This window comes from Aristolochia californica, unplaced genomic scaffold (assembly GCF_029961685.1).
Source record: "Aristolochia californica isolate CCGP_79_NKW_82.1479 unplaced genomic scaffold, dmAriCali1.0.hap1 SCAF_7, whole genome shotgun sequence".
NCBI classification, from domain to species: Eukaryota; Viridiplantae; Streptophyta; class Magnoliopsida; order Piperales; family Aristolochiaceae; genus Aristolochia; species Aristolochia californica.
The window spans coordinates 34,295,581-34,312,038 of NW_027182268.1; the positions used below are offsets into that span (position 1 = coordinate 34,295,581).

General features: G+C 36.2%; 1 protein-coding gene across 3 annotated transcripts; it reads right to left on the reverse strand.

Annotated features, from left to right (window-relative positions):
- Window positions 1-6,185: 6,185 nt before the first annotated feature.
- Window positions 6,186-16,256, reverse strand: LOC137937095 (uncharacterized). 3 transcript variants are annotated; one of them, XM_068782155.1, is made up of 6 exons: window positions 16,120-16,256; window positions 15,798-15,975; window positions 15,263-15,357; window positions 14,533-14,671; window positions 7,008-7,074; window positions 6,186-6,629 (listed from the first exon to the last, which is right to left on the reverse strand). In XM_068782155.1, exons 3-6 carry the CDS (start codon window positions 15,297-15,299, stop codon window positions 6,513-6,515), a joined length of 360 nt encoding a protein of 119 aa, XP_068638256.1. In that variant the 5' UTR covers window positions 15,300-15,357; window positions 15,798-15,975; window positions 16,120-16,256; the 3' UTR covers window positions 6,186-6,512. The 3 variants fall into 3 exon arrangements, with proteins under 3 accessions (XP_068638256.1, XP_068638258.1, XP_068638257.1); XM_068782157.1 differs by lacking the exon at window positions 15,263-15,357 and having other exon boundaries at window positions 14,533-14,668; XM_068782156.1 differs by lacking the exon at window positions 15,263-15,357.
- Between the last annotated feature and the right edge of the window lie 202 nt (window positions 16,257-16,458).

Consider the following 16,458-nt stretch of genomic DNA (forward strand, 5'->3'; position numbering starts at 1 on the left):
ATGCCTACCACATCCGGGGCTCGCGACACCCACGTCGGGGAACTCCCCACCGGGATTCGAACTCGCGACGTGGGAGCCCGCTTTGATACTAAATGTTAAACACCTAGCCAATACATCCCAAAAGACCGGCCTATTAGGAGCAGAAGGCATAGGTATTTAACCCCAGGACTATAACATCTATTATGGGACAGTAATCACAGTGTGTCTGCACGCTGATCCTAGGTTAAGTACCTATGTCCACTCCTAACAGGTCAGTCTTTTGGGTAGTATTGGCTAAGTGTTTAACATTTGGTATCAGAGCTAGGCACCAGGTGCGAGTTCGAACCCCGACGTGCGCAGAGGTTAGATTAAAATTACTGGTAGGTTGCGGTCCGGCCAGTGTCGCTGTGCCTCGGTGGGCCTCGGGTCATAACAGTGGGAGTGCTTTTATGGGACAGCAATCACTGTGTGTCTGCACGCTGATCCTGGGTTAAGTACTTATGTCTTTCGCTCCTAATAGGCCGGTCTTTTGGATAGTATTGGCTAGGTGCTTAACATTACCAATAAAACACTATCAGTAAGTCAATCTTCCACCGAACAATGCTTTGATACTATGTTGATTTCTAGGACTCTATGGATTATCTCATAGAAAAAGATAACACACGTTGGGGAAAAATGAGGAAGAATGAGGTTACGGTAAACCCTCTCCCTTGAGCTCTATTTATAACTGATAAAAGTATAATATTATATTATGTCATTCACCCTAGTAAAAGTTAAGAATAAACAAAAAACATAAACTAATTACATAAATGATATCCTAATTACATCATATCTTCCAACATCAATCGAAGATGAAATTTTTTTTTCTGTTTCTTTTGATGGAGGAAAGAGAAGCGAGTAGAATGAAATAAGGGAGGAAGATTGAGATTGGGTTCAGATTTGAAGGACGAAAGCTAAGAGATTTAAAATTCTGATTTTTTGTCGCCAATGCAGAAGAGCACTTGCTTAAAGGATCTTCGGCTCTGATACCAAGTTGATGGGGAATAAGTAATTGACCTTAATTAAGAGTATCTGGTAGATGATTAATCAGCTTCATTGATGGAATTTGAATAGAAGAAGGAAAAAGAAGGATGAGAAAGGAGAAAGAGATAATATATCAAGAGAAATTTTTTATTCTATCATTGATCTTTCATGCTGTTGCAATCAATTAATAACAAAAAATTGAAATTCAGAATTCAAAAATTTTAAAATCAATAACTGATAAATCATGGAAGATAAAATAAATAAAAATATAAATAAAATTAAAAATTAAAAATGAATAATCACTCAATTACAATGTGGTGGGTCTTGGTGGGGCCCTATATCTCCGACTATACACAGGTGATCGGTGGCATATCGATGTACCCACCAACAAGTAAAGCCCAGAAAAACGCCATGCATGTTAAAGTTATTTTCTTATGGTTTGTTTTATGATTTAGTTAAAAATTCAAATAAGTACAAATGCTACTAAGGGGGGGTTAGTAAACAATGAAGTTGAAATGAAGTTCACGCGCATTACATAATTCATTTGATTAGGTCGTTAGTAGTGAATGAGTAACAGCATCATTTGAAAACCGCAGGTAATTTACTCAGGTTAAAATGGTGGAATTGTGATTCAGCCCGATTTTCGAAATAATTCACTTGAAGTGTCGCTATGAACGCATCGTTGCCTCCCTCGACGAAATTTTTTCCCTCATTTGAGCTTTGTTCTCCCTCTCGGCCTTCCTCTCCCGATTTTTTTTCTCCCGCTCTCTTCTTCTTCTCATCATCTTCCTCCCTCATCTTCGCACTCCCTTCGGCTTCTTCTCCCTTCATCGTCTTCATATTTCTTCTCCCTTCTCTTCGTCTTCGCATCTCTTCTCCCTTCATCGTCTTCGCATCTCCTATCCCTGTCTCTCTCGGCCTCCCTTTCCCTTCTCCCTCTCGCTCTTCTCTTTTCCCCTAAAAATCCTCCCGATTTCCTTCGATTTAACCCATTTTGATTTCGATTTTCCCATTTCAGCGTCAATTTCTTCGATTCTACTTCGCTTTCCCTTGATTTCCCCATTTGGCTTCTATTTAGACATTGGGTTTCAGTTTTCCCCAAATTTCAGAAGGTAACCCTAAACCCTAATTTTTTTATTATTAATTTATTGTTGTATTTGATTTAATTTTTTATTTATGTGTGCGGTATTTGTATTTATTGTTTAGTTTCTGCATAATTTCGAGATATAGGGTTAGCGTTTATGGTATTTAGGGTTCAATTTCATCTTTATGGTGTAGGGTTTAGGGTTTGGGCTTTTAGGGGGTTTAGTGTAAAAAGTTTATGGTTTAGGTTCTGGAATAAGGGCTAGGGTTAAGGATTTAGGGGCTAATAGAGTTAAGGTTTAGGGTTTACGGGCTAATGGAGTTAGGGTTTAGGGTTTAGGGTTTAGGGTTTATGGGGCTAATGGGTGGGTTCAGTCCAGTTCAAACTAGGCTGAGTCGCCTACACAAGCGTCCATTAACCAATGAAACCCGACCCCCATCATTGATGAGGTACGGTTCGTAGTGACTGCGAAGTCATATGGGGTTTTACCAGGGGTATTCAGTGAATTTGGACTTGATGATTGTGTTTTTGCATTGTTCTTGTAATCTGCAATGGAATTAGTTTGATTAATTTGTAAATTTTATAGAATGTTGTTGAATAATTTTGAAGTGCTATAGAATGATTTTGCCATGTGGCGAGGAGATTCTGATGGCTTATAAATATCGACCACATGTTTTTTTTAAGTTCTTATTTGTGTTTTCATGTGTCCCTATTTACTATGACGGGGTAAAGGTTGTCTAATAAAAAAAACTTCATGAGGACCATCTCAGATTTAAATTATAAATGGCTGGAAGATGACAACAAACTCCTCGATCATATGATGTTTGGACCTTCGAGTATAACAGGAAAATGCTCGATCTCTTGGTTGAGTAGGTCAATATGGGGAACAAGTTGCCCAATGGGGTTTGGAAGTATGAGGTTTATATGGACTGTCAATAGGTTCAATGAAGACAGTTAATAAAAAAATTGTTGAATAGCTCAAGAATCGTACAAGATCATAGAAGAAAACTTACCAAACAATAACGAGTGGGTTCGGCTGGGATGCAACCACACAGCAAGTTACTGCATGTTATTCTGTATGGCAAGACTACATCAAGGTCATCAAATCATATTGAATTGCAAAACATTTTGTATGTTTTTCGTATTACTAGAACTCTCTATCGGCAGGTCTAAAAGATGTTTTTTGCTTGTAGGAGCATAAAAATGCTAAGAAGTATAGATGTAAAGGGTGCCCGCTTTACAACAAATTGGCTTTGGTAGTGGGAAACTCAATAGCCATGGGGATAGTAAGTCAAACTAGCGTAGGCATGTGCAATGATGTCCAACGTGAGTTAGAAAATTCACCCTTGGACGTACTCAAGGATGTCAATTTAGGTAGGGATACTTCATCACCATTCTTTAGTAGGAATGAGTCGGCATTAGATCAATTTCAAAGTGGTAACCTGTCAACTTCAACTCATCATAGAAAGATATCCAATATGTCCACTGATGACACTTTTGTATTCTTTGATGCAATGAAGGAAATCGTTGTGGTATTTAGTGATGCTATTAAACCTAAAGATGGTAAAGTTGGAGATAAATGGTGCGAAACCCTCACGAAATTCCCGGACCTGCCAAAAAAGCTGAAGTTTCATGCTCCTCGATGGTTAGATATGAAAATTAAGAGGGACATGTTGACAAAGCTGACAATGGAAGAGCTGCTCGACTGGCTTCAAGATTGTTCTAGTGAAATGTACTAATGAGTTTTAAGTACTATGTCTAATTTGGGACGAGTGTTTTGAATTTTAATGATGTTTTTTTAATTATGACATGATAAGACATATAATTGATAGATTATGAATGTCATTATGGTTAAGATTTGGGTTTTCATGACTGTTGGGTTCTTATTATATGGATGATTATTGTGGATGTGTGATTGGATATGATTCTGTAGAGGTGTGAATAAAAATAGGTTATGATTGAAGATAGGAGTATGTTTGTGTTTATGATTTTTAGGAAGAAACATGAATTATTTTTGTAGTCGTCATTGTGACTGTGGTAATTGTATATGCAGGTTTCCATGGATATTAAGAAAGACAAAGAAAGGATTGCAAGTATGTTAGCATTCACATATATTTTTTACTCCATGGGAAATACTATTTCAACCATTGGAATAGACGTGCATCACGTTCTTGTGGGATTGGTGGTCCTATTTATTTGCGAAAGGCATTAGATAAATCACCTGTTAATTATATATATATATATATATATATGTGTGTGTATATTATTAATAATCTATCCTAGTTTATTAAAAAACAAATATTTATTTATTTATTTATTAGATTCATTAAGTTTATTACTATATTAAATTATAAATTTAAGATTGGTAATTAAAATATTGTTAAAGAGGGTATTTAATAAATTACTTTCGTTTAATTATCTCATTTTTTAATTAATTAAACTAATCATTTTTAATTTTGTAAAAATATATTATTAATTAATAGTACATAAAGAATCCATCTTCTATTATTAATAAAGTAATTGTTTTTATTTATTTAGTTCAATTAATTAATTAATTTAATTATTATATTCACTTATGTTATTTTTTACTTTATTTATTTATTTTTTATAATTTATTTTAGTCACACATAATTATTATATTAATTTATAACAAATTATAATCATTAATTAATATAATATAGTATTTTATTAATTAATATATTTTAATATTACATTAAATCAGTAGTAACCATGTTTATTTTGGTTAATTATTTGTTTAGGTAATAGTTCTATTTAAGTATATTATAAAAAGTTACTCATTTTCTTGTTTATATCATATTTTTTATTTTGGGGCACTAACACTGGAATCTGTTTTCCAATATACTTGAACTCGTCTACATTTTAGGTTAGTCAACTTGAAGTCCGAGATAATCTTCAACCGCATGACGCCCTTCAACAGATGAAGTCGTTAGTGGAGCACAAATGACATTTCCTTGAATTTGAAGTCTAACTTCAACCTCAACTTCAATGCTGACCAATAAGTAAAATAGTGAATCTCAAGCTCAAAATTAACAATAAGAATTGAGTACACTCAAGTACCATAGTCACTTGGCACAAATTTTGACACAAGTAGGTTAATAGGGAGGAGACTGGCTACCAACATAAAAACAATTATTGAATGTGACACGAAAAAAACGAGAGAACGATGAAACCTTGTGTAACAACTGGAGAAAATTTTCATTCTATCAGTTGTCTTTCGTACAGTTACAATCAATTAATAACAAAAGAAATTAAAATTAAAAATTAAAAAATAGATCATATCAATAAGTGAGAAAATCTCTTAAAATCAGGGAAGATAAAATAAAAATAAAAATAAATTATAAAAAAGTATTCACCCAACTACAATGTGAGGGGGGGGTTCTGGTGGGGCCTTATGCCTCCGAATATACACTCAGGTGATCGGTGGCATACTGGCGTCGCCACCGAGGTGGAGATGAAATTGGCGGACAAGAAAGAGTTTCCTTCTCTAGACCAACTTGATCTTCATGATCAAAAGGCCTGTGTTTGTATTTTTACAAAAAAAAAAAAAAAAAAAAACTCTCCAAATAATATATATTCATCTGCATATGCCTCTTTTCAGGTTGAGTGATATGAAATTTAAATATTCTTATCCTATCCGTAGATTCTCTGCTGGGTTTTCTCCTTAAGTAATAAACAAGTTTTCTGAAATGGTAATGCAGAGCAACAAAGGATTGTTTTTGTGGGCAGTGAATCTGCAGCTTTAGGCAGGGTGAATGAGTATTTGGGGAAGAAAGTAGATATTGCTCTTTCTAATTGCTATTCGATCATTTCCTCAATAGAATAATGAATTGCCAGTTTATGTCGATATTGTTTGAACTAGCAGAGTTCAGTGATAGCCTACAAGTCTACTATAAGTCCTTCCACGTTATGAATTCATTTTCTCGGTGGAAAGCAGAGTTGTTGCTTCAGTAATTAACCTGTTGAGATAAGTCTCCTAAGAAGGATGCCTTAAGAATCCACCAAGAATCCATGCTAGCTATTTGGGACGCTCCTGTGACAGGTACAGAAGATACAGTTCCAATGGGTTCCAGAAAGGAGAAATCGGAATCATCTTACATTCTTACTTGTTAATGAAACAACAACCACATGTATTTTTGAGAATTCACTGGTGCCAACTTTAAGAACCAATAATCTGTTCACTTATTCAGCCAGAATGGCAAGATTTTACACAAGTTATTGAAAATAAAAGTATTCCTTCTATATACAAGATACATGAAGCATACTACCATTGAAGAAGACAAAGAAACTCTTGAGTTACGAAGTTTACTACCATTGTGAATGACCTGTACATGAGTCAAACCTAACAACTCTCTTGCATTGCCGCAGCTGAATATTTGCACTTGGCAATGCATCCAATTGACATAGCCTAAACCTTCAGTACATATAGAGCCTTGTGGGACCTCCGTTGCTGGAAGTATACATCTTCAATCAGAGGATTGCTTGTACGCAGAGGAGGAGAGCCTGAGAAGTAGGGTGGTGAAGCCTGTTGAAGGAATCCAAATTTAAAAAGTTTTTCTATAATCGATCATTCGGGGGATATTGGACTTATAATAAAAACTAAATTGGATTTACCACACATCAAAGAAGGGAAGTAAAAACGAATGTTGGCAATAACAGAAATGAAGATTAAAAAGAATGCAATATCTCCTTTGTCAGCTTTCCTTTTTTTATGAAAATGAAATCAATTCTGTCAAAATTAAAAATAAACTAACACCTAGCAAGAGGTTGATAAGCTTTCCAAGCAACAAACTTTACCCAATGATAATACAGATGGAGTTTGTATAGTATTTTATCTTATAGTCTTGCAAAAGATATTCAAAAAGTAACTAAAGAATGTACAGTAAATGGCCTAGAAAAAGACCTTATTCATAAGAATATCGGACAGCTCCGAACCGTCCTTCAATGCATTGTAGTCTCCACTTTTTTGCCTGGATCATTAAAATAAATAAACAGATTATTTTTTTGAATGATGAATTCATTAATAAATTGATTATTAGGATCAGAGAAGAGATTACATGAGCCAAAGAAAATTAGAGGTATTACAATCTGCAGATATGGAAGGAAATTGACCAACACATAGGTGATTTTTTTATAATGTTGACGAGCATATATGGAAGAGTCTAACATGACTCTCACAACAAAAAGTCTCGCGGAACCAGAATTAATATGATGGAGTCTAAAACGAGTCACACAAAAGAGGTTTAGTTTACTAGTGTTTGAGTTATATTAATCTTCTATTTATGTTCAGTTGTTTAATTATGTTAGGACTTGTCTTTTAAGTGTTAGACTTTCAATGTAACTAGGACATGAATAGTTTAATTATAATTTAATTCTACTTATTACCTCTATTACAAATAGAGGCTCATTGTACTCAATTATAATCAAGACAATGAATTATTTCTCTTTTTCATAAATTTAACATAGTATCAGAGCAAGGTCTGTGAGTTGACTCGGTCAACCCACAGAGACAATGAATTTATTCTATTAGTTCTTAGTAGTCTTTTCTTATATGACTAATTTTTTCTTTTTCTTTGTCTCATTGTATTGTCTTTTATTTTTTTAGCATAATCTATTAGATCAATGAACATCCAAATTCCATCAGATCTCTTTGTTTTTTTCCCATAGTGCTCATCCTTTGCCACTGTCTCCTTGGTCCTCGATAGTGCCACGACATCAAGTGGCATCCTAACTTTGTCTCTAAGGTCACTTGTGTGGACTGCTGGTGCCATTTGATACTGAAGGCATAGCAGGAGCGATTATATTTGTTCCCATCCAGCTGCACATTATTGTATCTCTTAACAGCTGCTACTGCATCTGCCCTACGTCACCAACCTCTGAAAAGGGTTGGTAGTCAAGCAGATGATCAGTTGCTGCAACCCGAAGATTATCATGGAGTGCCATTGCTGGTCGTGAACGGGTTCTTCGTGCTGATAAAATACCTTCAACTAGGAAGCAACTTGCCAATGACTGAACTTTCAAATTCAGCAGTTATCCATTGGGTTTATTCTGCTCATGGCCTGAAGTCAGTTATCCACGCTACTCCCCAGCAAGGTTATTTGCTTGATTGATAAAGTTTTGGACCTGTGAGTCTGAGTTTGACGACTAGATAAATTGAAAAAACAACTGCTGTGTCTGAATGGCAGTAGCTGGCATGTCTCATCCTCCAGCAAAACAGAATTGCAATTCTCTACCAGTAGAGAATCAATCGAATCACATAAATTGTGTTGCTGCTACTAGATTTCCTTCAAGCATGTACGATTCATCTGGTACTGGTCTTATTGTTATAGCAAACCAACTCCCAATTCCTTTCTTAACACAACAATTGCAGAAGAGAAGACAAGCAGAGAGATTTCTCCATTCTCCATTATCTTGAACTCGATTTCTTCCAGGCATATTTCATCACGACCAGTCTTCTATTGAGTTTTGAACTCCTCCAATGACAAGTCCTTTATTCACTCTGTGCATATTCAGACAGCTGGTTGTTTAAGAAGTTGGAGAATGAAGCTGTTGTAAATCCAAACATGGTGCTTTTGTTGAAAGCAGTTGTTGTTTCTGGCTGACGGCAATTACCATTCCATAGAGCCTACTTTTTTTTTATCCTGAAACGTCTTGAAGAATGGAAGCAGTTTGGTTTCTATACGAAGACTCATTACAGAACTTCCACAACTCCTCAATTACAGTAGTCAAATCCTAGTCGGAGTTGGAGTTCTGCAATTGCTTACATTCACAACAATCCAACCCCTTTGGAGTCTATACAAGTCCTGTCAAAAACTGCAATCAGAATCCTACTCCTCAAACACCTTCACTGTTAGCTCTGATCTCTACAACGTCGTCTCTTATCTCTTTTGCTCAGAAGTTCGATCGTGCAGCACTTGTTCTCTCTCCAGATTATGCCTCTAGCATTGATGGTAACACAGTCAAAGGCGCTCATTGGAAATGTTGCGAAAGCTTGTGCTGTTGAATTATATGATGATGCTGGTGATTGTCTGATTTTGTGTGATGCAGCTGAACCAGATGCTTTTCTGTCTTTGTTGCTTAAGAGTAGGAAATCATGTTCTACTGGTGCACGTTGGTTTCAAAGCTACACAACAAATTACGACCGCAAGAAGCTCTGAATTCCTGGGAGATACATCTCTAAGAGAGCGATCTATATCAGCTGACAATGAAGCTTTGAAATCACCTTAGACTTCAAAAAATAATTGCACCGCAACGTTCAAGTTCGAGAGCATGTTCGCTGACAGATCCACTTCTATTTTGTATGACTGAAGGAAGTCTCTCGTATACTTAAAAGAACTTTTCCTAGCTTCTGCTCTTTTTTTCACGGTGTTTTTCATGAGATTAAGAGTGATGAGTTCCCTAGTTGGGCAAGGAAACTTAGCAGTAACAGAACATCAAAACCTTAGGCCCAATTCTGCTGAAGAAAGAAGACAATTATCTCTGGTTTTGCCGGTGGCAGCAGCACCCAGAACATCATATCACCGAGCCTCTTTGCCTGCTGACTACTGGTATGAAACATATCCAAGGTTATGCAGAGAAGCATCGCTGCTTTATGCAACGGCAAGAGGAAGCAGAAATCTCTGCTCAAGCTAGAAGTTTCTCTTCAGAATTAAGTTGCTCCACATGACGCCATAGAAGGCCACCACCATGTGGAGCAGCACCTGGGTTGAAGCTGCCATCACATGCTTTCAACTTGACACTTACATGTTAGGAATTAGATGCCCTAATTCCAAACTAAAGAGACCAATAATGATAATCGTGGAAGAAGGAAAAGAAAAGCAAGCACAAAAATACAACACAATTTATACAGGTTCGCCTTAAGGTGAGATTACATTCTATCTTCCGCCGCTACAATAATCCACTATGAAGATGAATTAGTTTACAAGAGAAATCACTTATCTAACCTCTTCGGCCGCAATAGATGATGTTGCTCCGATGATAATACTCTGGGTTATAAAACCCTCACAACGGCGCCCACAAATATAAAGAGAAAATTAGGGCAACCAGATTACAAATGTAAAATCCCCAAACTACCCTTAATGAAACAACAATCAATATATCGTGGATCTGGTGGGGGCTCCGTCCACGGGGAAGGGGGCTCCCTGCCCCCCTTCCAACCCCCACGACAACCTTACGGCGAAGGTCGACCCACGTACCGACTCAGCGTAAGGCGTTAACTAGGCTCCACAACTTAACATTAAAAGTTGCTACATCAAGCCTTTATTACTATTGCAATCTCCAAGCTGAATTCATAAGCTGCTGAATTGATAATCTCTAAAAGGCTTTCAAGATTAACTGAGGTTAAAACACCTTGATACCTGATTTTGAAGTTCATGTTCGTGTTCTGCACATGCTGGATCTTAAGGCTCTTTGAGTGCCTTGTCTCGAGCAGCTTGTATTACTGTCAGACATAGTGTTGTTCGAAGACAATTTGGTTGTATCGTTTAGTCACATTGTAGTCATTTGAAGCAAGATGGGTGAGGCTATCTATTGCTTGTGCCAAAAGGTATTATCATAACAACAATTCCTGAAGCAAGGTTTGTTGATTTCTCTGCTGATTTATCAAAGGCGGTTGTGGATCACTCATAGTTAATTATTGTATCTAAGTTCATTGAGAAGCTCCTCATCTATATATGCATGGCAACCTTTCAGTATGTATGGCCTTGGTATATGCTCCTTTGGTATGTTATGTTAATAAAATAATTTTGCGGTTCGACGGGAGAACACACAATGCAATTTGGTTCAAGGTGTCCTCTCTTGTGTTGGCTTGCTTGTCTGCATCAACTGTATATTTTTTGCATTGTCAACTCCAAAAAATTGTGGTTACCCCCCTAAAGTCATACTTGGTCAAATTTAATAAGTTATTTCAATTCTACCATTATAGTCTCCCCTAATTTTTTTAAAACAAAAAAGGTCAAATTCTAGATATGTTTGGAAGTCTGAGTGTTGCATAGTCGCTTCCTTTTGATTAAAGTTGTTTTTCTCTAGTATTTCTTCAGTTTATCACCTTGAGTTTACATCACTTTAGAGCAATACCTAAACCCACTACCTAAAAATATAGGAGTGTGTCTAACATACAACTTCAGTCAAGTCTTTCATTCTTCACCCAAGAGGTGATTTGTGTTTGAACTACCCTTAAAATGTGAATAGTCTCTTAGTTGTATCCTAAAATTAGGCAATTTTTTTACTTTTGAAATTAAGCAATGTGTTTTTTACTATGACCGTTTTGACTGGTGTATGGAGCTTAGTAGTATGGTTGGGAGTGATTTTCTACTCCAAATATAGTATTTTGTCCAAGTTGGGTCTCGATGTCCTTTTTATCCCCTGCTTCAGGGGGAGAAGTAGAAGAAAATACAAGAAAAAAAGTATTTTATTTCACATGTAATAGTAATTTTTATGTGACCGAAATATTCAAGAAAAAGGATGAACAAAAGATAAAGAAATTTTCAATTATGAAGAATTTTTCTAGCTAAAGAAGATTGAAGACCAAATTTTTTTTTCTTTGCAAGCTGGAGTTATAAACTTCAACTTGAGGGGGAGTGTTGAAGAACAAGGATGGAAGAGTCTAACATAACTCTCACAAAAAGAAGTCTCACAAAACTAAAATTAATATGGTGAAGTCTAAGAAAAGACTCGCAAGAAGGAAGTCTCACAGAAGAAGTTCAGTTTATTGGTATTTGAGTTATGTTAGTCTTCTATTTATGTTCAATTATTTAATTCTGTTAGACTTTCGATATAACTGGGACATAGGTAGTTTACTTATAATCTCATTCTATTTCTTTCCTCTATTATAAATAGAGGCTCATTATACCCAATTCTAATCAAATCAATGAATTATTTTTCTTTTTAAAAAGTTCAACAGATAGGTCACCTATTTGCATATTCACTGTCCTCCCTTTTCCAATAAGTAAAAGAACTCATTTGTACTGGAAATTAATCCAGAATGCAAAACAAGTTACTTAATGTGAGTTCAACTACCTACTTGGTCAAGTTTCATGATAAATAATCAAAGGAGCGTACCTGACTCAAAGATTCAATCAGTGATATCATGCTCCTTCCACTATGGTGCATGTTTCATTAAGGGAAAAAAAGTATGGGTGGGAACGGTTTTAAAGTACTGATATGAAACCTGATATGGACTGCATCACAATGCACTATTTTTTAGACAATTTTTCAAACCTGAGACAGGAGATAGGCTTGGCAAGCAACACATATTTGTTATAAATATTGAACTGTAAGATGAGGTAATGTTATAAGAGCTGGCCTGGTCAACAACCCAAATGAGGTGACTGGATGCAGTGTTGACCGGTTCAACCTGGTCTGACCACCAGTTGACCTGGAATGACGTCATTTTTGTTTCAAACAATTCTTAAAAAAAGATGGATCGCCAATGAGGGAGGGGGAGGATGAAGGTCCCTCCCTCCCCCTTGCCTATGTGGGGAAGGGTTCCATCTAACTGCAATCAGATGCCCTGTGTGTCTGTGCAGTTGATGTGGAAGACGGAACTAGTCAAATCTGGATCCTTTTTTTTTCCAGATTCACAAGGCAAACTGCTAAAACTAGACAGCTCGGTTGGTTTTTCCTCACCCAGATTTCTTTTATATCAGAACCAAACAAAGAACCTGGTCTGGTCCAGGTTTAATAACAATAGGTATGTGGTACCAAATGCCCACCCCTTGGCAAAGAAAAGGTGTGCATGTAGAGGCAAAATATGATTTGGTTAGGAAGTCTGCTCCTTTCTACAGACCCTTAAGTACCTCTCATTTCCTTCAGATATTAGCTTAAAGATGTATAGTTTTCTTTACACTTAAAAAGAAAAGATATAGTTTTCTTTACACTTAAAAAGAAAAGATATAGTTTTCTTTGTAAGGTGCTCCATTTCTTACCCTTTCAGACTTTTTAGCAGAGAAAGAGTAACCTTTTGGGTGAAAACAGCCCCTTATTCATGCAACTAGCTACATTCTCAAACTTGTTAAGTGGACCTATCAACAAGTAAACAGATCACAAGCCAGCAAATTGTTCTTATACTAGAGCTTGTACCTCAACAAGCGTCTTCCTTTGGCAAGCTTTAATTTTTGTGTCAGTTAATTGAGTAGTTTGGTTGTGTTCAGCATGTACTTAGCAATTTTAATTAGGGCTGTAAACAGACTGGATTCAGTCCAAATATTGAAGTTCCAGTACCAATCCATTTACAGATATCAGGATATCTTGAAATTCAAATATCCAAAAAATTATCTGAAGATGGATATCCGAATCAGATCCATCGGATAATATCTGTATTTGGTTAATATCAGTACCAAAAACCAGTAATAAAAAATGAAATAAAAATTGGGTAAATTGAACAAGAACTGTGACAAAAACACAAAAACAGCAAAAAAATTGGAGAAAAAACCTGAAAACCTAATATATATAAAAACTGACAAAATTTTTAAAAAACAAATGTAACAAAACTGACTTAAACAAAAAAAGGGGAAACTTGGGGCTTTAATATGAGGTTACGGATCCAGATATACCTGATCCTGACCTCTTTGTTCCTACTTTGGATCCGGAACCATTTATTTCAGATTCGGACATCATTTAGTATCCGAAAGATTCAAAATTTCGGATTCTATTCAACAATTCAGATCCAGATAATATCTGATCTTTTTAGAGCCCTAATTTGAATCTTATGATTAAAAAAATTAGGTAACATGAGTATCTGTGGACATGAAAATCTAAATCCCTGTTGTAGGATTTTACTGTGCTTAAAGTCAAATATCATTTTAACACTCGATGAATTTATAGATAAAGACATAAAATGTACTAAAAGCATATAACACATTTCAAGAGTATGATAGCCAAACAGCTATTCCAAAGTTGATATGATACATGCAGTTCAACTCAGTCTCAATTTACTCAAAGCTTGGGCAGGGCTAAGTTTCACTTGCATACAACCCACAGATTCTCTTGACAACATACAAACAAGTACCTCTGAACTAAACCTATCACCATGGCGAGGGTGCTTTTTGGCACAAAGGATTAGTTTTTCTTTTCTTTTTTCAATTAAATTGAACAAAACCAAATGATCATGAGGAGTTTGTTCCATCCCCAAATTACGCAACCTACCTCAAGTTGCTATCCTTCATGTACTCTACTTTACCTACTGGAAAACAAACTCAGTGCCTGAGACCTTCTAAAAGCATTTGTATAAAAACACAATTCTCACTTCCAGTCTGATGCAAATTAATAGGACGTGAAGGATGTAACTAACTTAATGAAGGACAAAGTTTATAGTAAAAATTTAAAAAGAAGCATCATTTAAAAAAAAATTAAAAAGAAAGAAGTACATGCACTGGTGGAAACACCATTGAGGAGGATCTTTTTTTTTTCAAAAAGAGAAAAGGGAAAACCTTATGTGTTGCTTCCTTGGTTTTGGACATGCCAGTCCCTCATTATTGCTGAGGCATTTCTTCATCATGAAAGCTGTTCTCAGTTTCCTGAATTCTCTCATTTCATCTACTAAGTTCGTCTCATGCATTCCGACTCCTACTGCACATTGCTTTTATGTGTCAGAAACAAAAAAAGAAACAAGAAAGAAGGTAAAAGAAGAACCCAAGGTAAACATATTCCATTTTGTAGAAAATTAATCAGCGAGTAGCAAAAAAGATAGTTTCCCACTTGTATACTTGAAACTTCAGGCAAATAAATAGTGATCAGCATGAACACTAAAAGAAAAAATCTTTTTTTGCCCTCCACTAGAAAGAATTGTCCCACACTGAAAAATAAGTTAAAAGATCTTGGGTTTATTAGTTAGAGTTCCTAACTACTCATTTTGGGATGAGTCTTAGACAAAACTTCTAACATGTTATAAGTGCAGGTGTTTAGGTGTGGGCTTCCACACCAAATTGCTCATGTGTAGTAGGAGACAGAAAAAAATAGCTCACAGTTGAAGAGGAGTCTTCGAAAGAATTGTCCCACATAGAAAATAATTTAAAAAATCTTGGGTCTATTAGTTGGGAAAGAGGGTTCCTAATAATTTTGCTGTAAGCCTAGGACCCAATTTCTACCACCCTCATTTCCAGAATATCAGATCCTCGCCCAAGAAAAAAATATGAAGCTAAAAAGAAATAAAAGAAATACCTTCTGCTCTCAGTGCAGTAGTTTCCAAATCCATCATACCATCGATAAAGCAAAACAGGGACTACCAAATAAGCGGGGTGCCGCAGCAGAAACCTCTGCTCTAAAGGCAAAGTACAAATTAACATCCTCAACAAGCCAATAGCACCGTAAATCGAAACTTCTACCTAACAAACGCTTCCAACGAGATGTCTTCGAAAGAAACGCACAGCATGTGACTAAATCCGTTTATCTTAGATAGATAAAAAAAAAAAAAAAAAAAAGGCACCACGTATGATTTCAGGAATATTACCATTTCGAAAAATGCTCAATACTACCAAACAGAAAGCTAGGAAAGAGAAAACCACGAAACGGAAACATATATAAACTTCATCTACAATAGATAAACGTAAATTATGAAATGCAGGCCTTTTTTATTCAAGAACCAGTAGATTACCCTTTTCTTATGACACTCTTAGTGGTCCAACAGAATCGGGAAAATATTAAAAAAAATCAGACGTATAATGATAACGAAGTAATCAAAGAAAGAAGAAAACACCTTTACGGAACGAGAGCTTTGACTTCAACGTCCAGGCGCAATAGCAGCTCAATATGGGTGAATCTCGTTAAACGCTAAAAGATCATCCAGAAGTGTGCAGCCGAGGAAACCAGCATATATCCCAGAGATTCCTCGAAAAATAATGAACTCGGCTAGTGCGATAGTACCCGTTTACCTTCTGCAACAACCCAAATTCACATAAAAAATCATGAAAACATAGAATGACAAGACAGCGAAGATAAAGCAAACAGCCAAGAGAAGTCTACTCCCTTTGGCCTAAACAGAACAAAATCGCTTACTCGACTTACGCCCAAATTTTTACCTTGAACTCAAAAATTAAAATGTAATGAGATTACTCAAAAAGGAAATAGAAATGTCTCCTTAAGCAGAGAAAACAAGGAAAATATAGAGGCAAGGCGGAAATGGCAGCTGAGAGCTTTCGCCCTCTCCCGCTTTTCCTCCGAGCGCAGAAAGGAGGAGAAAAGATGTGGTCGGGGTATTTATGCTCGAGAGATATTAATTGACGAAGTTGCCCATATCATGGTGGAAATCCAAGGGGTAAAGATACGGATAAGGTTTGGGTCACTGGGAACCTGAGAAAGTTGTTTTCAGGCCTAAAATACCCGATAGATCCCCGCTGCCTCTGCTGGATGAACCGTCC

Coding starts and splice junctions, on each gene's coding strand:
- LOC137937095 (XM_068782155.1), bottom strand. CDS start 15,299: ATGATGGATTTGGAAACTACTGCACTGAGAGCAGAAG. Junction 14,672..15,262: donor TACTGCACTGAGAGCAGAAG/GTATTTCTTTTA, acceptor AGCAATGTGCAG/TAGGAGTCGGAATGCATGAG. Junction 7,075..14,532: donor CCAAGGAAGCAACACATAAG/GTTTTCCCTTTT, acceptor TTAATGATCCAG/GCAAAAAAGTGGAGACTACA.